The sequence below is a fragment of the Hevea brasiliensis genome, chromosome 11, assembly GCF_030052815.1.
Source record: "Hevea brasiliensis isolate MT/VB/25A 57/8 chromosome 11, ASM3005281v1, whole genome shotgun sequence".
Taxonomy (NCBI): Eukaryota; Viridiplantae; Streptophyta; class Magnoliopsida; order Malpighiales; family Euphorbiaceae; genus Hevea; species Hevea brasiliensis.
This window is the reverse complement of record NC_079503.1, coordinates 70502219-70524525: the sequence shown is the minus strand read 5'-3', so window position 1 is coordinate 70524525 and position 22307 is coordinate 70502219. Positions and strand designations below refer to the sequence as shown.

At 34.5% G+C, this 22307-nt stretch overlaps 1 protein-coding gene and 1 non-coding gene across 2 annotated transcripts; one reads left to right on the top strand and one right to left on the bottom strand.

The window, feature by feature from the left end:
- Positions 1–2795: 2795 nt before the first annotated feature.
- Positions 2796–2902, top strand: LOC131170891 (small nucleolar RNA R71). The gene has a single exon (XR_009141656.1). It is a non-coding gene; the product is annotated as a small nucleolar RNA R71 (small nucleolar RNA).
- Positions 2903–7220: 4318 nt separating this feature from the next.
- LOC110670467 (ras-related protein RABF2a) lies at positions 7221–21918 on the bottom strand. The gene is made up of 7 exons (XM_058130112.1): positions 21642–21918; positions 15049–15126; positions 14772–14939; positions 9367–9415; positions 8663–8736; positions 7817–7910; positions 7221–7534 (listed from the first exon to the last, which is right to left on the bottom strand). The coding sequence occupies exons 1-7, from the start codon at positions 21678–21680 to the stop codon at positions 7434–7436; spliced, it is 603 nt and encodes a 200-aa protein (XP_057986095.1). The 5' UTR covers positions 21681–21918; the 3' UTR covers positions 7221–7433.
- Between the last annotated feature and the right edge of the window lie 389 nt (positions 21919–22307).

The window sequence follows — 22307 nt, the reverse complement described above, 5'->3', positions numbered from 1 at the left end:
ACTTCAATTCCTCTTTCTGATACTAGGTGCTCAAGAACTATACCTTCCCTTACCATGAAGTGACATTTTTCCCAATTTAGAACCAAGTTTGATTCTTCATATCTTTGCAACACTTTGGATAAATTAGCTAGGCATTCATCAAAAGTTGTTCCATAGACAGAAAAATCATCCATAAAACTTCCATAATATTTTCAATATAATCAGAAAAAATGGCTATCATGCATCTTTGAAAAGTAGCAGGGGCATTACAATGACCAAAAGGCATTCTTCTATATGCAAAGGTTTCATAAGGGCATGTAAATGTGGTCTTTTCCTGGTCTTCTGGGTGAATAGGAATTTAGAAAAATCCTGAATACCCATCTAGATAGCAAAAGTAGGAATGTTTCACTAGCCTTTCTAACATTTGACCTATGAAAGGGAGAGGAAAATGGTCTTTTCTGGTGATACTATTTAATTTCCTATAATCTATGCATATGCGCCAACCAGTGACTACCCTAGTAGGGATTAATTTATTGTTTTTACTATGAATGACAGTTGTCCCACCCTTCTTAGGCACTACATGCACTAGACTAACCCATTTACTATCAGAAATTGGGTATATAATACTTGCATCCAATAGTTTCAGAATTTCCTTTGTAACTACTTCTTTCATGTTTGGGTTAAGTCTCCTTTGATATTCAATAGTGGGTTTACTATTTTCCTCCATAGGTATCCTGTGCATGCATATTGAAGGACTAATCCCTTTGAGGTCATCTATTTTATACCCTATAGCCTTGCTATAGGTCCTAAGTTTTCTTTCTAATTTTTCCTCTTCTACATTAGATAGGCCAACATTGATAATAACAAGATATTTAGAATTTGAGTCTAAGAATGCATACCTTAGTGTAGAGGGGAGAAGTTTCAGTTCTACCTATTTGGTGTCTTCCTGTGACTTGCTTTTGGGTTGTTCCTCTTTTAGCTCTTCCACCTGGAAAGCTTGAGCTAAGGGTAGGGATAGGCTAGCTTCTAAAGATTTTGCACAAGCTGTAATTTCTGTGTTTTTATTATCTATTTTGTGGTTGTGCACTAGACATGCTTCAAGAGAATCTTCAAGATGTCTTTTATGAAATTCCTCTTCAAATAGCTTGTCAATTATGTCAACCCTTAAGCATTCATTAGGTTCAAGTTTATGCTTCATTATTCTAAACAGGTTGAATTCCGCTTATTTATCGCCCACCTTGAGAGTTAACCTCCCATTCTTAACATCTATGATAGCTCCAGCTGTTGCCAAGAAAGGTCTTCCTAGGATGATAGGAATTTGGACATCCTCTTCCATCTCCAGGACAATAAAATCAACAGGAATGAAGAATTTTCCTACCTTAATGGGAATGTTTTCTAGGATGCCAATCGGTACTTGACAGGCCGATCAGCCAATTACAGTGAAATTGTTGTGGGTTTGAGCTCTCCTACATTCAGCTTTTGACATATTGATAGAGGCATCAGACTCACACTTGCACCTAGATCACAGAGTGCCTTGTCTATATTCATGTTGCTAATAAAGTAAGGTATGGAGAAACTTCCTGGATCCTTGAACTTTAGTGGCAGCTTGTTTTGTAATATGGCACTGCATTCCTCTATAAGAGCAATAGTCTCATAGTCTTCCAACCCTTTTTTCTTTGAAAGAATTTCTTTAAGGAACTTAGAGTAGGATGGCATCTGAGAAAGTGTTTCTGTGAAGGGAATGTTAATGTAGAGTTTCTATAAAACTTCTAAAAACTTTCCAAACTGCTTATCCAATTTAGCCTTCTGGAATCTCTGGGGAAAAGGTAGAGGAGGTTGATATGGCTCTGGTAACTTCTTTTTCTTCTTTGTTTCCTCTTCCTGTTCCTTTTTAGCTTTTTCCTCCTTCTCCTCTATTTGGTTATCAGATTCATCAGAGGTTTTCTCAATTGATTTTTCCTTTGATTATTGTTTTTCTAACATTCTGCCGCTCCTCAAGGTAATTTCCTTACAGTGCTCTTTGGGGTTTATCTCTGGTTGACTTGGTAGTTTACCAGTAGCCTTCCTTGAAGAACTTGCCTATTGAGCAATTTGGTTTTCAAGCATCTTATTGTGAGTGGCTAGTTGGTCCATTCTAGAATTAACTGCTTTATCATTTCGTTCTGCTATTGTTGGGCTGCTAAGAAGCCTTCCATCATGGATTCCATAGTCAACTTTGGTTCGGGCTATTGAGGTTGAGGGAGTGGTGGCTGTTGCTGCATCAGGTTTTGTCCTCTATTCGAAAAACCTGGGGGTATTGGTGGTCTATACCCTTGCTGCTTGTTCATGGGTTAATTCTGCAAGTTGGACCATGAGAAGTTAGGGTGGTTTCTCCATCCAGAGTTATAAGTGTTCGAATATGGATTGTTGAGCTGGCTCTGGTTGAAGTTTCCTCCGTCATTCACATAGTTTAGCTGTTCTATAGAGGGTTCATTGAAGTTGTTGCATTCTAAAGTCATACACCCTTCTCCACAATTGTCGCAGTGTTGGTTACTTATCCCTATAGTATTGGCTTGCATTCTGTCAAGCCTTTTGGTGAGCTAGTCAAACTGAGCATTTATCATGCTTAGGGCATCCAATTCCATGATCCATGCTATTCTTCTTGTATCTCCCCTTTCATTTGACCACTCATAGTTGTGATAAGTGACCCTCTCTAAAAGTTCAAGGGCTTTTCCTACTATTTTCTCCATCAGGTCTCCTTCCGTAGCTGAATCTACTGTGCTCCTTGTAGAGGGAAATAACACATTATAGAAATTCTGAACAAGAGCCAATCTTCTATGCTATGGTGTGGACATTCCCTCTGTAAGTCTTTATATCTCTCCCATGCGTCATAGAGTGATTCACCTTCCTTTTGCCTCAAGGTGTTGAGTTCAACTCTTAATTTTATAGTCTTCGCAGGTGGGAAATACCTTGCTAGAAAAACTTACGAGAGGTTTTCCTAAGTGGTGAATGTTCCAACTGCTTGAGAAAGTAACTACTTCCTTACTTTATCTTAAAGGGAGAATGGCAATGCTCTGAGTCTTATAGCTTAATCATAGACTCTATTCATCTTGAATATATCACATAGGGCAAGAAAGCACTAGAGGTGATAGTATGGATCTTCTGTAGGTGAACCTCCAAACTGGGTCTGTTGAATCATCTAGAGCCATGCCAGTTTGAGTTCAAAATTATTGGCCTCCACTGTAGGGCTTGTAACATTGGGCTGGAATCCTTGGATAGATGGGGCTCCATAGTCCCTCAAGGGTCTTGGCCTGTTGTTATTGTTGGCCATGATTGGAGTTTCTAAAATTCCCTGATCTTATTCTTGTCGTCTCCTTTCTCTCCTGATGGTTCTTAAAGTCTTATCTATCTCGGGATCCAAGTCCAAAACTTCTTCTTCGGATTTTGTTCTGGTCATGTACCAAACCAAACAAGAACATGCCCAATCCAACTTGTCAAACTTACTACTATAAAAAAATTGAAAAGCTCTATAAGAAATTTGTTTATGGCAATATAAGGGATGTTGGTTAGCCTAAAAATAATGGTGGTTTAGGTTTTCGCAATATGCATGCTTTGAATCAGGTTTTTTCCATGCAGTTAGGCCAGAGCTTGATTTTTAAAAGGCATATCTTTGGGTTTAGGTTTTAGGACTAGGTACAAGCTTTGTAATAGTGTTATGTCATGCTTCACAAAAAATAAGAAAAGTTCTTTAACTTGGGAAGGAATGCAAAAGGTGTGGAGTTCAGTTAGAGATGTTCTAATTTAGTATGTGGGAATGGTATGATGGCTTGGTTTTGGGATGATTTCAAGATATCAAAAGACATGGCATTGAAGATTTTGGTTATCTAGCCAATTCTAGAGCTCTGGTGCAATGAAACTATAAATCAATATGTTTTGGCTAATGGTAGTTAGAATTGACCGAAGTTTAAGGATTATTACCCCTCATTATCCTCTCTAAAATTATAGCTATCCCTCCTCCAATTCTTGACCTTGATGAAGATGAGGTCTGTTAAAGTGGTACCACTTCAGGTGCTCTCTCAATTAAGTCAGTGTATAATACTATATTATAAAGGAATAGTGGATGGAGGAAGATCCCATGTGGACTTTGCTATGGAAATGGAAAGGGCCTAAGAGAGTTCAATTGTTCCTCTAGATTGTTATGTTAGGTAAGCACATAGACATATGAGCATCTCAGTAGCTTGCAAACTTTGCATGGGAGGGGAGGAGACTATCCTGTATGTCCTTAAGGACTAATGCTTCATATTTAAGGTATGAAGGAGGCTGCTTCCTCCTCATTTAGTAACAAGATTCATGGATCCAACTCAGGTTGTAGGTAATTGGTTCTCTTTAAACATAAAGCACAACCTTGTATAGAGTGCCATGTAATACTCTTTTTAGTTTGGTTTGCTAGAATCTCTAGGCTCGAAAAGATAGATTTCTCTTTTCAAATGAACATGTGGAGATGGATAGGTTTATTTTTACTGCAACCAATATAGCTAACGATTTTGGTCAGGCACGAGAGGTGCTGGATTTGCATGGAAATGTAGTGGCTCAGGTTGAAAAAGTCACAAATTGGAAGCCCTTGCCTCCTAGGTGAAGGAAGCTAAACATAAACGAGGCGATAGATTGCTAAGAAAATAACTCACAAAAGAGCTTTGTCAAATGCCAGTATTTCCAACAATAACTCTTTTTATACTTCATAAATTCAAGTTGCCAATTTCAATAAATCTCCACCTTGATTCCAATTTACTTACACTAACCAACAAATTTTTTAAAACCGTCTCAATTTTCAAGTCAAATAGAATTAACCTTCACCATTTTTACAAAAGTCAATTTTTGCTTGGGTAATTTTTTGCACTCTTGATTACCTATATTCCTTCTTGCTTTAACACACATACTTACAACCAGTGTGATACTTTCCAATTTGTAAAGATTCATCACGCTAAGGTTCTCACCCTTCTTGATCACAATATTGCTTGGGTAATTCTTCGCACTCTTGATTATCAATATTGCTTCTTGCTTCATCACACATACTTACAATCAGTGTGCTACCTTCCAATTTGTAGAGATTCATTGCGCCAAGGTTCTCACCCTTCTTGATCACAAGAGCACCTTAGCTAACTCTCATGACTCCACCTTTAATGGAATACCCAAAACCTAAGGAATTCAATATCCCCAAGGAAATCAAGTACCTTTTAGATTTAGGAACATATCTCACTCCATAAATATTTTCATATGATCACCATGCAACTTTATACTTTACCAACACATTCGACTTCCATCTTCTCTCTATTGGCTAGCTTTTTTCACTCTTTTTCTTTCTCTTCAATTGTATCAGAACCATTCCTTTTTCAAACAAATGTGGAAGGGTAAGCAGAATTCATTAACCACTGATTTTGAAATGGATCATTTATCTTTTCCTTACCATTATACCAACACTAACCAATTATAACCAATTGAGTAATTAATTTATTGAAGACATTAAGTTGATTTCTCATGTTAGTACCTTTCTTCATTCAAAGTTGGTACAACTCCGATTAGTGAGTGATGTGGATATATACTAATTCTTTAATTTCTTCCTTATGAAAACTGGTGAAGTCTCTTTAAGAACATTATATTCCACATTAGGAGCTAACGTCAATTGAATAGTACTCACCAATTTTTGTTGAAGCTCCTAATCATCACCATTAATAGTCGTCAGTTGCTCTTTTTTAAACACTTTGATTAATTTATTACACAAAAATATCCTTTAAGGTGATTTGCCATAGACTAAAATTATTTTTCTCATCGAATGACTCCAGCTTAAATTTTGTGCTCACCAACTTTAACATTTCAAGTCATTGTTGTGATACCAGTTTATTAAGAAAATAACTCACAAATCAAAAAATACAAATTTTGATTAAAATTGTTCAACTTATGCCTACTCCACAAACAAAACTTCTATTGAGAGAAAAAAAAAATTACAAACACTAAATATTTTTTTCTCATTCACAAACCTCTCAATCTCTACAAATCATGGCACTCACAATCTTTAATCCAAATACACCCAAAAGTGTATCACTCATTTTACTACCACTCTTAAAGATAACTTCCAAGAGAAGGAAGACATTAGATGACTCATTAGCAATAAATGCTTATAAAGATAGTTGATCTTCCCAACAACACTCACCATTCTCAAAGAGTTCATCAACAAATTCTTCATCTACCTCATAAACTCTAGTCACCATTTCCAACAAAGATAAGAGTATTGGTTACACTTATAGTGGAGTTCTCGTTAGGAATAATGTTGTGTCTTGGCATGGAGGCTTTGCCTCATTTACAGGCTAACGCTTCATTTTGCGTGCAGAGCTTATGGTAGTGTAGCTTGCTTGGAGTGGGTTAGAGAAAATTGTTGTTAGAATGTGATAATGCTAGTGCAATAGCTTTGATTTAGAGCTCAGTTTTGATTCAGGGCTCGATTGTATCGATTGTACCTCCAAGTAAATGTTGTTCTGTTGTTCTCTTGTTATTCTTTTAGGATGTTGATGTCTCAAGATTGAGAAGCTTGCATTATGCATATTTATAAAGAAGTCAATATGAGCATTGATTGGTTGCGAATTGGGCAACTAAACTTCCTGTTGATTCATGTCACCAATAATAATAATAACAATAACAAACTAACCAACCTTATCATTTTAACCAAGCAAGCTAATGTACACAAGGGAGAGTTGGGTAACCGTGAAAGCAAAGTCTAGCCCACCAGCAGAATAGCTTATTGATTAAAGGTGAGAAATCTTGCAAACTTTTGTAAACTTGTTGCGCTTTCCTTGTCCTCTCCTTCCTCACACTATCCAAAAACACCCTCAAACGAATCAGACCGAGTCAATCCCAAGGACAAAACAATCCAACTTTGCGGTAGTTCAGAAGTTTTACCATTTACGTGTGTAGCAAAAAAGAAAACGAGGATATAATTTCACAAAAGAAATAGACGTAAAATTATTAATTTTCAAACTGACAACCAAACTAGAAACAGTTGTTGAAGAAAAATAGACACTTGCAAGTAATCTCTCAAGAAAAGCAGTGAAGCCCTTTGATGTAAAATGTTTCACGTTACAAGCAAAATCTTGCCTCACAATTTTGCATCCAAACGAAAGGATCCACAATGCAGGATATAAACATGAATTTGTCAATATTGCAAAATAACAGTAGTGTATGCTAGAACCTTAACTTGTACTACGATAAACTGAAACAGAAACATCAAACCATTTCATTACATAAGAAGCCACTCCAATTTTCCGTTTCACAGGTTGAAAAGGAATCATGCATGTACATTTCTTAACGATTAAATACACCAATGAACCAGGGAGTATAAAACAAGTTTTTCAATGAGCATCACAAATAGTCAAGAAACTTTTACAAGATACAGACAAGCAGAAACGACACCACTACAGAATTAGTTAAGAGCAACACGATGTGCTTGCTGTCCTTTCTGCAGGTCTATCCATAAGAACCATTCCAGATGGATTCTGTGCTGGCTGCACTCGAGGTAGTCTTTTTGCTGCATCCATAGGTAGAGGGACAAAATGATCATGACTAATTTATTCAAGGAGAAATAAAATGTTCACAATATAAGGAAACCAAACAAAAGAACCATTCCAGATCTTTCTTTTCTTCATCATTATGATTTTAGTATATTTATTGTTTATATTATACCAAAATACTTCAGCCATCCTCAAGTGCGAGAATTTATTTTTATACAAAAAAAAAAATCACAATCAAAATTCTATTATAAAAATTCAGTCCTCGTTTTCTTTTTTTAAGACAAAATGTTTTAACATACCTATTTCATAAAAAATGTCATTGACATTGGCTGCAGTTTTAGCTGATGTTTCCATAAAGAAAAGGCCATTCTCCTGAGCATATGCTTGAGCTTCCTGCAATATTAATAAAAGAACTTGATACCTAGAAATCTTTCCATATTTCGTGTCGATATTTTCGTGTCGATATTTCCTACAGTTGATTATCATATCCTTCCTTTGGCACTTCTAATATATTAAGTACATGAATAAACAAATAAAAGTCAAATGTAAGCAACATCCATGTTCATAAGCACAATATCAGTGCACTCCCATCAAAAGGGGAAGAAGAAAAGAATAAAATATTTCTTCCCACTTTAAAAATATTTCTCAAAATAAAAATTTGCCAGCATATCTATAACTGATCCGGCAGCAATATAGTTGATAATGCTTATCAATACATAAGAGTCCTTTCCCATTTGAAGAAACATCAAACTGAAAACAGATGCTTGGCAGAGACCCCAACTAGCTGGTTGAATTGAGTTTGGATGGCTCAACGACTAAATCTCATGGTAAAATCAAGGTACTCAGTGAAAACTAGGGCTTTGTCTCCATAAAATGTTTTTGAAAATTTCTTTTGACAAACAAATATTTATCCTGTTGATTACCAACTTTGCCTGTGTCACACAAATGAAAAGACATCCTATTCTTTTCAACTTAGCCTCCATCACCTTAGATTTCCAAAGAATACCAAGTTGTGTTGCCTCTTCAATTTCTTATCAAAGTCCTTGGTACTTGGGATGCTTAAGTATTTGTAAAGATTTAAGGAATCTTGTAGTCACAGACACAGTCAACTAGTAACATAAATCAGTACAAGCATAGACACTTACTTCTGCAGCTACCTTCCTTGCGTCTAGCAAATCAGCTTTATTCCCAGCGAGTGCCATAACCATATTTGGGTTGCCTTGAGGAAAGCATATAGAATAGAATGATTAAGGAATTTCAACCAAAAAAGTAAATAAAATTTCTATATACCAATATATGAATAAAAGCAAGAAATGAACATAAATATATCAGATAGCCTAGAAGCAGATCATACCAAGATTTAACATTACCGAATCATGTTTCATTTTAAAACATTGGTTTGAATAACAAAAAGCCTTTGATGTTTACCTCAAATACAGTGGTCTCTTTTGTTCCAAAACTAGCAATTTCAGTCCCTATACTACCACCAGTGTATACAGACTAGAGTGTTTTAGTGTAATTCAGGGACTAAAAGCATACGTTCAGAGGAACCAAAGTGTAATTTATTGTAAAATGTGTAGGAACTAAAGTGTAATGAAAAATTCATAATTTTATAACCAAGGAGTAAAGTTTTGAATTATTAATGAACCTTAAGGGACTACAATTGCTAATTTTGAAACAGAGGACCGAAGTGTATCACTAGAGAAAATTCCAGAAAGAGTTGGGTTTGTAATTAACACTGAAATGTAAAACCATAACCACTCAGAAATGCCACACCAAGAAGAATGATGAATAGATATAGTGACATATGTAACAGGTTCTCTATAGCTAATTTGAAATGTAAAGTCACCTTGCGCCTGAAGTTCTTGGACCCATTTTTTTGCCCGATCAAATGAAGCCTACAAGAGTACAAATTCAAGTTACTAAAAAATTTAACCAACGCAATATATATATATATATATATATATATATATATATATATATATATAGAAAAAGATGAGATTCTGTATAAACATAAAGTGTGAACACTACGTGGAAGTCTAAAAACAGACTATATTTTCTTCAGACGAATTATCTTATATTAGACACTATTTAATTGATGTAGAACAAGAAGGAACAAAGAATAAATCAATGATCAATCCTTGAAAAGAAACCTAAACTAATTCTCAAAATATTATTGATCTCATTAAATTATCATAGGAAATCTAAAAAATAAAGAAAACAACTAAGCCTATATACAATGTTTGTATAACCCTAAATATATAATTTAGAAATTAAGGATCCCAACCTAATTAGAAACCCTACTATTTTCTATATTTCTTCCTAAAATATGTATTCCTAAAATCCCTTAGAGTACGTTCTGCATCATTCCCCCTTGGTTGAAAAGAACTAAACTCCATAGAGTTGATTTGCAAATAAGCATTCGAGAGAAGGATCCAAAGTCTGAAATTCTTCTTGTGTGATCTAAGTAGCATTAGAATCAGGATGACTTTGCCACTTGACAAAAAATCTACAAAATCCACCTTGTAAGGAAGTAACGAACTCATCATCAAACACAGTGTCAATGACATCATTAGACTGAGGAAATGATGGTGACTTTGGCACAAGCTAACCTCAAAAACACTAGAATGCAAAGAAGGCTCAAAGGTGCCTCGATAAGGTGACAAATCATCCACATTGAAAACAGACTAATATTCATATCCTTAGGTAAGTTAAGTAAATATGCATTAGATCCAAGTTTTTGCAAAATGGAGAAAAGGCCAATGGCTTAAGAATGAAGTCTCTTTAAGGAATTTTTAGGAATTCTTTCAGGGCGAATATGAACCAAGACATTATCACTAACATTGAATTCTTTATTCCTATGATGCACATCAGCAGCAAGTTTGTAATTTTCATTACTTAAAGCAATCTTTTGCCAAATCTCAGTATGCAAATCATGAATATGTTGAGCAAAAGATTCAGAAAGTTGTGAAACACGAATATCAGGTGGAAAAGGAATAAGGTCAACTTGGGTGCAGGGAAAATAGCCATGAATGATTATCAAAAGAGCTTTCACCTGTGGAACGATTTGCTAAATCGTTATAGGCAAACTCTAGAAAAGAAGAACCAAATTACCTTGCTTCTCTCCCACATCACACCCAAGTAAATCACCCAAGCTACAATTCACAACTTCAGTTTGACTATTTGTTTGCAGATGTTTCATCAAGAACATGCTCATCATACCCAATATGTGTCCTATCTCTAGAGTGCAAAGGAAGATTACCAACAAGGCTAAATGTCACTTGCTTTGATGCTACATTACAACCCCTATGAGATGCATGTTGTGTGTCTAGTGTATAAATTTTAGTAAATGCAAACTCAACAGAATGAGGTGACCCTAGGTGTTAATTAACAAACTCTTCTTACATTGCAATTTGTTTGCACGTAGCTTTCATTTGTGCAATAAGTTGTTCAACTTGTCTTTCTAATTCAACAAATTCAGATTGGTCATGTAATGAGGAATCATGGGGTGGCTGTGAAGCCGAGGCATGGTGCTCATCTTTAGTCATGGTAATAGTGAATGAAAAGGTAAAAAAGAGAGACTTGGATTGAAAAGCTGAGGAGCAAGAAGGCCCAGGTTAGATCTTCTTCTATCCTCCGGGAAAAGAGAAGAGAGCAAGAAAGAATGAAGGAAAAAGTAAAAAAGACAGACCTAGATTAAGAAGCCGAGGAGCAGGAAGGCCAAGGTCAAATCTCCTCCTCCTCCTCCTCCTCCTCCTCCTCCTCCTTGTGGTTTCGTTGCTGCTGTACATGTGGTAAAAAAAGATAACGTAGCTATAAGTGTTTTATGTCTGAGCTCCTTAGGGCACGTCCGAGACACCTTGGTGCGCTTGGGTGCGCCTAAGTGAGGTCTTGCACCTTTGATGCTTTGAGGCATTCCCGCTTGCACCCGGTGTGTCTTGCGCTTGAAGCACGCCTTTAATGGTGGTGGGAGGGTGAAAGGGATCCTAAATAGATTGAGATCCTTAATTCCTAATTAGATATTTAGGGATATAGAAACACTATATATAAGCCTAGTTATTTTCTTTATTTTTCAAATTTGCTATGACAATTTTATAAGATCAATAATATTTTCATAATTAGTTCCTTCATTTGTTCTTTGTTCCTTGTTCTTCTACATCAATTTGGTATCAAAGCCTTCTAAAATCCCACCCTTCCACTGTCACTCGAATCCCTCTCTAGGAGTACATTGCTATTTCTTTGATTTTCTAGCCATATATATATAGAGAGAGATAAATTATTATTTAATCCCAATATTTTATTTCTATTAAACTGTTTAATCACTCCGTCAATTTTTTCATTATTCAATACTGATCAACATACTATTTATTTCCTCTATTTTAGTGAAACTAATTAGTTAGTCCCTATATTTTGAAAAGAACACATTACCCTATAATTTGGCTCAATTAACTATTTAGTCCCACAATTATTTTTATACCAAAACTACCCTAATTTTCTCCCCATTATTTCTTTCTTATCCTCCATTATTTCTCTCTTTCTATCTTTCTTCTCATCTATGCCCATACCCTTCCCCATCATTTTCTCTTTCTTTCGTCTGTTGATAAAAATGCTACAAGCTATTTCCACGAAAAAAATTAATTAGTATTCTTAAATTTCTAAATCAAAAAAATTATTTCTCAATAGAGAAAACACAAAAATGATGTCTAAGGAATTGAAAATTTAAAACAAAAAAGAAGTAAATCCAAATTTAGTTGGCACATAGCAAAATTTCTATTTTTATCCAAGAATATATTTTTCAAAATACATGAATCAAATAATTAGTTTCACTAAAATAAATGAATTAAATAGTAGTGTTTTTTGAAATATAGTGATCAACTAATTAGTTTCCTTAAAATACAAGGACCAAATTGATGTAGAACAAAAAGGAACAAAGAACAAATCAACGATCAATCGTTGAAAATAGAACTAATTCTCAAAATATTATTGATCACATAATATTATCATAGCAAATCTAAAAAATAAAGAAAACAACTAGGCCTATACATAGTGTTTGTATAACCACAAATATCTAATTAGGAATTAAGGATCTCAGTCTATTTAGGAATTAAGAATCCCAATATAATTAAGAACCCTAATCCAATTAGAATACACAATCACACTCTATTACTATTTTTCATATTTCTTCCTAAAATATGTACTCCTAAAATCCCTTGGGGCACATTCTGCATCATTAACAGTAGCCTCTAATAAAATACTTCAGACCACAAAAAAAAAACTTTAAGGCCTGATGAAGGTCAATCTTCAATGCATTGAACAAAACAAAAATCAATTTTTTATTTCATCAAAACAATTGTAAGAGAAAAAGGATCTATATAGCTAGCTCCAACTAGGGTAATCAAGGCAAGAAAACCATAGCAACTTCAAATAGGAACAAGACAAAATTACAATGTGGAGGCATGAACAAGAACTAAGAATCTGAAGAATGATCTTCCAAAAACATAGAAATACCAGCTAGGTGACAATTAAATATCCACATAAACTTGGTTTCTATGACAAATGCAGAACATGCTATGCTACTGTCACATATAACTTAAGTAGAAACATTGAGAAGAAACCTTTTAATTAACAAAGTATTGAGAATTACGGACTCAAGAGTGTGAATATCAAATTGGCAGGCTACACGCTGCATTGGGCTTGAAATTGGGCACCGCATCACCAAAATGACCTAAGCCATTTTGGTTTAATTTGCCTACACATATATGACCCTTAATTTTCTTGTACACTATCAATGTGGGACATGTTCCTACAAGTGATATTCCAACACTCCCCTTAAGTGGCAATCGGAACATCTGGTTAACACTTGAAACCTGAAACTGAAATGCAGCAGCAACACCAGAAAATTAAACTGAAACTGAAACCAGACCCTAATCTACTCTTATACCATGTTGAGAATTATGGACCAAAGTGTGCGAATATCAAATTGGCAAGCTACACATTGAATTGAGCTTGAAATTGGGCTTCAGTTTGTTTTGCTTACACTTATATGCCCATTAATTTTCTTGTACACTATCAATGTGGGACTTGTTCCCACAAGTGAGATTCCAACACAGGGTAACTTTAATTGATCTGTTTGGTAGATCTATGCATTGCAACATGCATTTTTAATTTTGAGCTTAAGAGGTGATCTCCTATTCATAAATTTTATTACAATCAAATTTGTACTCAAATACTTTATATATATATATACTCAAATTACTTTTGTTTTAATAAAATATAATATAGCAAAATCCATATAATATTAATTGAACCATTTACATGAGTGTGTATATTAATTTCTTTACTTTATACAAAAATTATTATTGTTAGACAAGTAGAGCACATTAGGTTAGAGGATAGAAAGAAAAAAAGGGGTAGACCTAAATTGACTTGGAAGAGAGTAGTACAAAATGACTTAGAAGCATTACACATTTCTGAGGATTTAACCCAAATCGTTCAGAGTGGAAAAAGCGAATCCATATAGCCAACTCCAAATTTTTGGGATAAAGGCTTAGTTGAGTTGAGTTGAGTTGAGTTGAGTTTACAAAAATTATTATTCATAGACAATTTACAATTACTAATATTTTGGTAGAAAGGCAAGAGCAAAAATGGTACAAACTGCAGAATTTCTTTCACGCAAGGCTGTTGTGTACTTCTTCTCCTTCTTTTCTTTTTTCCCCCCTTTGTTGCTTGCCGAAACTCCCATTTTAGAGACCCAGATCGCATCTCCTAGAGAATAGGTATGCAAATGTTCCTAGAATTGGAAAGTGTGACCCAGATCACGATACCCAAGGGGCGTGAGCAAATCTGGTAACTATGAGCTTAGCTCATTTACAATTAAATGAGCTGAGCTTGAAATTGACTCATTTACATTTGAACAAGATAAGCTCAAGCTAGTCTTGTTTTAAAGGAGTTTAAGACAAGCCAAGCTTGAGCTCTGATATTGATGCTTGAATTGAGCTCAAGCCAAGCCTAAGCTTAAGCTACTCAAAGTTTGGTTGGCTCGTTTATTAACCGTAAAACAATGATACACGACTGCACACAGCATTTCCATTTCTTTCCATGGAATGAGGAAGTAAGAGACCTCATTAACCATGGACACAGTAAAACTACATAATCTATAGTTGTAATGAATCATTTACAATTTTGCATAAAACAAAATAACCATAACAAACATTTCATAATCACAACCTATGTTGCAAAGAAGAAATATCTTACCTGATTTGTTATATCATACACAATAATTGCTGCAGCAGCTCCCCTGTAGTACATTGGAGCCAAGCTATGATACCTCTCCTGACCTGCTGTATCCCAAATCTCAAATTTTACAGTTGCATCATTCACAGCCAATGTTTGTGAGAAAAAAGCAGCACCTATGGTTGATTCCTAATATCACAAAGCAATAGTCAAGTTCCAAAGAATTTCCATTAACAATGTTGTAATCTACTCACCTCACCCCCCAGAACCCCTTTTCCAAGACCGTAATTGCACCTACCTGAAATTCAACAAACTGCCCTTTGACGAAACGCAACACAAGACTAGACTTTCCAGCACCAACATCCCCAAGAAGCACCTGAAGCATAAAATAAACATCATTGTAAGAAACAAGTGAGCTGTATCCAAACTAAAAAAAAAATGTTAAAATTGACCAATGAAACAGACAAGAAATTTTAAAATAAGAAGGTGCTGAAATTTGAACAGAAGTAAACTTGAACAAGTTCTAAGTCATAAAGACTGAAGCATAATATACTACACATGAACAAGACTATGCTGAATAAACAATTCATGTAACAATTAAATTTTCTAAAGGATATGCATGATTTTATAAATAAAATACTCATTAATATGAGCAAAAGAACCATCTATGACATGCAAAAGCAAGTTGTAACACCCCCGTTTGCATTGCCTGGTAGATTTCACTGTTCCGGTGACCGGTGTCGGTTCGGACAATTAAGGAGATTAGAGCCACATTTAAGACAACAGGAGAAGCCATAAACACAAATAATTAGTAATGTTTAATTAGTTAACTACAAATAAGAAAAACAGAACATAAGAGGTTAAACGAGCCGAGAGTCACAGCGATGAGTGACCTTCTCGGGAACGACTGCGAAGTCGTTTTAAACTCAAATTTCGAACCGTAAAAAGTGACGCTGCGGTCCTTAGGACCCTTATGGACACAGTGGAAAAGAGAAAATCACGAAAAAGAACTGTTAAGTCAGTCAAATAATTAGGTCAGGGAGCCGGAAGAAATATTGGATTATTTGCAAACCGGGATGAACCGACGAGGGGCAATTTGGTCAATTGACCCCGAGAGCTGACTCCTGACCTAACTGTCAAATAAAATCGGAGAAAAGAAAATTTCGGAATCGAGAATTAAATTAAAAAACTAATAGAAAAAAAAAAGAAGAAGAAGATAGAAAAGTTAAAGATGATGACATCATGAATGATGTCAATAAGAAATTAATTAAGTTATTTATTAAATGGGATTTTGTGGTCTTCCATCAACTAAAATAAATTAAGAAAAGAAAAAAATTAACAACAAAAAGTCATCTTCATCTTCTCAAAAACGTCACTCTCTTCTCTCCCTCACAAAACCACCATGAAAGCTCATTTTTGAGCTTGAAAAACTAAAATCCAACCATACAAAATTGTTCTACCATAAGTAGACCTTGTTTGGGCAACTAAGAAAGAAGATTCAAGGAAAAGAAAGAAAAAAATTTGAAGAAAAGGAGGAAGAAAATTCTGCTCAAGGTATAGTACTATAAACTTCAATTTTTATTGTTTAATTAGTGTTAGTGTGGCATCAAGAGCTTGTAAATAAACTTGAAATGAAATAAAATCATGGGAGAAGGACTAAACTGAAATTTTGGCTTGGTTGATGGGAGTATGATTGGTATGGTTTGATGTGTTTAAAGGGAATTAAAGATGTTAATAAACTTACATTAGTATAGTGTTAAGATGGAAATGCACCAATTGTGATTGAATGAGTGAGTTAGGGTTTCAATGCTAGGGTTTATGAACCAAAATTTGGAGAAATGCATAAATGGCATGTTTAACCTATTGTGAAATGAAATAATGGTCAATTATGACCAAATAACTTGTGTGGGAATGATAGGAATGAAAACTAAATTCGGAGGTAAATGGTCATACTGCTGGCAGCATGACCAAACCCACTTTGAAGGACCAAAACTCAAATTTTACAAGTCCAATTGATATGCCACCAATTGGAGATGAAAATAGACATAAAAGAGCACAATTTTCATTAAGGAACCATAGCCAAAAACTGACCAAAACTTGGTGAAACAATTGACCAAAGTGAGTTGATAGCAGGCTGCCACTGCACTAAACTGACCAAATGAACAGTAACTGTTCATTTGGTCATAACTCGAGCTAGGTAGGTCAAATTGACTTGAAATTTTACCAGCAATTAGATATGATATAGATCTAAAACTTTCATGAAGAACACCAACCCAAATTAGGCCATTAACCCTTTCAAAATCATTGAGCAAAATTAAATTACTGTACTGAGATTCTGCAGAATTTTCATTGAGCAGCAATGTTTGGATGGCTATAACTCTCTCTATAAAACTCGGATGTAGGCGATTCTTGAACCGATGGAAACCTAAGACATAGTACAACATTTCATATGAAGAAAGTGAGACCAAATTATGAACTTAACTTGATCAAATAATTGACCAAAGTTGGACCAAAAACCTGCCAGCACCTAAATTGCAGTATGAACAGTGCACGTGAACAGTAAACTTATTTTGGCCATAACTTGAGCTACAAAACTCCGATTGAGGTGATCCAAAAATGAGAATACATTTAAGACAATAAGGAACATTTTCTATGAAGGAAGTTTTGTCAAATTCCAACAGTAGATCGACCAATGGAACAGTGCAACTTCGGAGAACCAAAACCGAAAATTGGCAATTTTGCCAAAATGACCTAAGCTTTAAACAAATGACTAAAACCAACAAGTTTGGTGACCAAAATGTGGTATGTGGGTGAAGTTGGAGTTCCCATACCCATTAAGCCTTAGAAAGTCAATAATTTGACTTGAATAGTGCAGTGAATAGTAACCCGAAACACAAAATTTCGAGAACGTCGAATTTAACACGTTAGAGCTAGGTAAATGTGAAGTTAAGTTTATTTTGGATTTATTTTAAGTTTTAGTACTGAAACATTGGAAAATTTCGTGTTTCAGTGGAAAGAATACCGGGACAGAACCCGAGGAGTCGAGTCAAGGCCAACAGGCGACTCGTTTGAGGTTTGTGCACAACATATACTTTTATAATCATCTTTTGCATATCGTTTTGAATAATATGAAATATTGGATTATGGCATTTTTATGATGTTTGATCTAAATTATTGAAAGTTATTATGTATATTTGAAAAGACAATGTTTAGCAAATCGTTAAGATAAGTTTTGAAACCACAGTGTCATGACCACATATTTGAACACCTCACTAGCACGACTAGTGGGGTAATTAGTTTTGAATTTTGATTCCTTCTCTGGAGAAGTGTTGAGGTGTGCCAGTAGAAGAGGATGTGAATGGATATCCATATATGTGAGCTAGCTAGCCTTGTGATATGATTTCTCTTTAGTCTCTGGCTATTGAGATTCTATTTGTTTGAATGGCGTGATCTAAGCGTGGGTTTTATGAAATGTGTTTTGATACTTTGAAACGAACTTGGTTTACATGTAAAACCTTACAATGCATGATTGTATTTAATTTTCATGTTTAGCCAAATTTTTGAATGAATGTGCTTTAAGTTTTGCATAAAGATTATTTTAGTATATTGTGCACCACTGAGTCCTAGTACTCAGCGATAGCTTTTATTCTTTGTCATGCAGATCTGAGACTAGAGGAGCAAAGTGATCGAGTCTTGAGGTGTGAGAAGCTACCAGCCTAAAGTTTTCGGGTATAATTTATACCTTAACTGTAAATATTTCTTTTGATGTATATATTGTACATAAATGTATGGACATGTACATGGGTCTTGAGCAGCTTGTACAAAGTTTGTATAAAAGTTGTAATAAATTTTAATTCGGACTTTTTGAATGTAAATTTTAGTATGATGAATATATAAATTGTTTATCTTGAATGGAATATGAATAAATGATATTGATGGACAGTATTTTGAGAATTTTTGAACTTGTGAATTTTGAGAAATTGGTTGAAATTGAGTATGAATTTGAAGTAGTGGTTAGATAATTATTGGAAGTGTTTTTATTCAGGTATTTGAAGAACGGTTTTCTCAAAATACAGAGGAAACTCTGTCAAAATTTTTATAAGATTTGCAGAAAACTAAAATGGCCAAAAATATTAATTAGTTTTAATTTCAACTAAATGTTTTAAATACTTATTAGAAATGCTCACCACTTGTCAAAGATAAGAAAATTGTTTTAAAATCCCTTGTAGGGTACTTAATGAGTTATCGGTAGGTGAAGTTCGGTAGTTCATTAGGTATTCTACGGGATCATGTTATGCCTTACAGAGGGGTAAGGTGTGACACAAGTGTACTGTACAAAACAAATAACTTGTCTACAAAGTATGGCCATTCACAAGGAGCAGGTGCTTATTTTGCAGTAAGTTGAGAAAAGAGACCCATGGTATCAAATAACATTTATGTCTTTCATGTAACAGTTATTTTTGTAGAGAAAATGGACTAGACCTAATTCAACCCCAAAAGTTAGCTCAAGAGGAGGAGATTTGCCCACATCTTATATTTAGCACAAATATCTTATCTCAAACCAATGTGGGACAACAAACCCCCTCACAATCAGGCATGAACATTTGGAGTGTGAAGCTTGCAAGCAAACACATCAGCCAGTGGCCCAACATTGAATCAAGATAAGTTATGATACTATGTAGAGAAAATGAACTGAGTTTAACTCAATCTCAAAAGCTAACTAAAGCCCAAAAGCTAGCTAAGGGGAGAAGGTTTGCCCAAGTCTAATAATTAGCACAAATACCTTATCCCAAACCAATGTAAGACAACAATTATCAAGACACTACAATAAGTTTAAAAGACATATTTCATCCCTGCCTTTTGCAGATTTCGCTCCCCATGATGCCCAATCTCCCTTTCTCATTTTTTTTTCAGTCTTCTTACATCCTTCTAAAATCTTATGACAAAAGCAATTCTTCTGTTTGGCTTGATTTCAATTTAAATGCCATGTTTTGCACTATTTATTGAAGTTAATCAATAATAATGAACACAAAACAAGGGTTCAATGTCTCAATTTGACTAATCGAATTTCTTAAATTTTATTAACTTCTTGAACATGTATTCACTATTAAACTTTTCAAAAAAACAAAAAAAAGAAAGAAAGAAATTGCACAATGATTAGCCATGTGAATAATTACGGCTGCGATGGCCTTGTTTCCACTATGCATGATCATGGCCACAATATCATGATTTAATTGCATGAAGAGATCACATCTTCTCTTCCTACATTTTTATTGAATAGTAAAGAAACAGATTGCAAATATATGGCGCAACAGAGGGGCCATTTTTCCATGATCAGCATGGAGGAACTTTATTTATCATGTCTAGATTTTGAGAAATCAAGGACCTCCTTTGAACAAATTAATAAATGCTGTTAGCAAAGTCCAAGGTATCCTAACAGAGGTAAATGGAAAACTTAAAGGATGTATTTTCCCACAAAGTGCTGTTAAAAGAAGTGATCATACTTATAGCCAGCTTTCAAGCAGATTAAAGCCTCCTCTTTTTGGTGCTTTTGGAATAAACAAACCATCCCAAAAAGAGCAAAAACGTTTAAACGAACCATTCAGCATCATTATCAAATTCAAAATGAAGGAGAAGGAAAAAAAAATCTTAAATGCTATATTTAAGATGGCCTGATGTCAGGATAACATGAAGTCCACAATCTTCGTGAGAGTAAATAACGAATTCAGAATTATGTAATTTCTCATTTCACAGGAAAATACAATACATGAAACAAAATAACACGATTTGAAAAGAAATAATCAAGTACCAAAACTTGAAGAAGCTGTCTATTGCTGGGAAAAGAAGAAAAATGCAGACAACTGCATAGTCACTAATTTAGGACCTAATTTCACTCATTTCAATTAAGATACAGCAAATTACAATCATGCAAAAGCAGTTTGAAGGCTCCATATGTAATTTAGTTTAAGACTTTCAGTTGAGTTGAGCTGTAACTCAAATTTTGCAAGTGAAGGTAACCCAAAGGAGTACTAACTTATAAGACGGTTTTCTTTGAGACATTTACACTTAGTTTGGATGAAGGGATAGGAAAGGATAAGACAAAGAAATAAGTGATATCCTTTGTTTCGGAGTTTTATGAGGTGAGAAGAGAAAGGACAAGGAAAGATAAGTTATCTCTTCAAACCCTGCTTTCTTTCCCATCAAAATTAAGAGAATAAGAGTTACCCCTCCTGAATATTTTTTAAAATATGACTATAATACACCATTAACATTTAAAATCATTTCTTATCCTTCAAACTTTCAAACATGAGAAATCGCCTATACTCTCTTTTCTTTTCTTTTCTTTTCCTATCCCAAGTATTAAACATATCAATTCTTTTCCTACCCAACAAAAGCTCACAAGCATAGTGTAAAGATCACTTCACCAAAAGCCAACCAAACCAATGATTACAAAGAAAATACACAATTCACACAAGATCCCAAAAAGTTAATGTAAATCCACTCCAGAATTTACATAATAAAAAACGCAGAAACTTGTATAATTCCAGAAAACCAATACCAATATAAGCACCATCCGTAATATACATCTTACAAAGACAAACCAAGTAATTGTGTTGGAAATTGAAACATATATCAGAATTTAAATAAATTATATACAAAAAGGAAACCCGAAAGATGATAATTAATAATATATATTAAAAAAATCTGAATTTGCACAAAAACATAGGTCCAGATCAAAATTATAGAAAATTACGCAAAACCCACACCAAAACTCGGTAGAAACAAACACATAATTAATAATACAAATAAAAAAATTGTTCTCATCACAATTACGCATAAAAGCATTCAAAAACCTAAAATAAAAACAAGAACAATTAAGCATAAACTGACCAATTTTGCATTGATGTTCTTGTTTCCGGCGGTGGCCATGAGCTTGAATAGTAGTGAAGATCAGATCAAGAGAATATGAGACGAATTTCCTCTCGAAATTCAGATTACAAGAAAGGCGTTGAAGAGAAGGAAGGAGGGAGTGAAGAAAAAGAAAAAGGGAAGAAGAATTTTGATCAAAGCCTTCCTCTTATTTATTTTTGTGTAAGGGAAGACCGAAGACTCACAGCTACACCAAAGCGATTGGTATTTTTGCTTCTACGAAAACCTGTTGGAACTTGAATGTAATTTTGTCTCTTTACGGTTCTGTACTGAAATTACCGTCAAATTTTCAACGTGGCCGTTACATAGCTAATAAAGAGCGGTGGTGGCAAATTTTAACAGAGTTAACCCAACTGATTCTAAGCTATTCCTATCTTATTTTAATTCTTGTAAAATAAAGGGAAAAGTAAAAAATATATCATATAGTTTTGGATTTTCACATATGAGATATTGTAGTTTAATTTTTGTTAAATTAATATCCCTGTTAGTAAATATAACTCAAATTATTAATTATCCCATAATAATGACAGCAGGATAAATATATAATATTAACGCGGCGACATAAGTAAATATGATACGTATATGAATATGTAGTGCCGATGTGTCGCTTTTGTGTTGTTATATTAG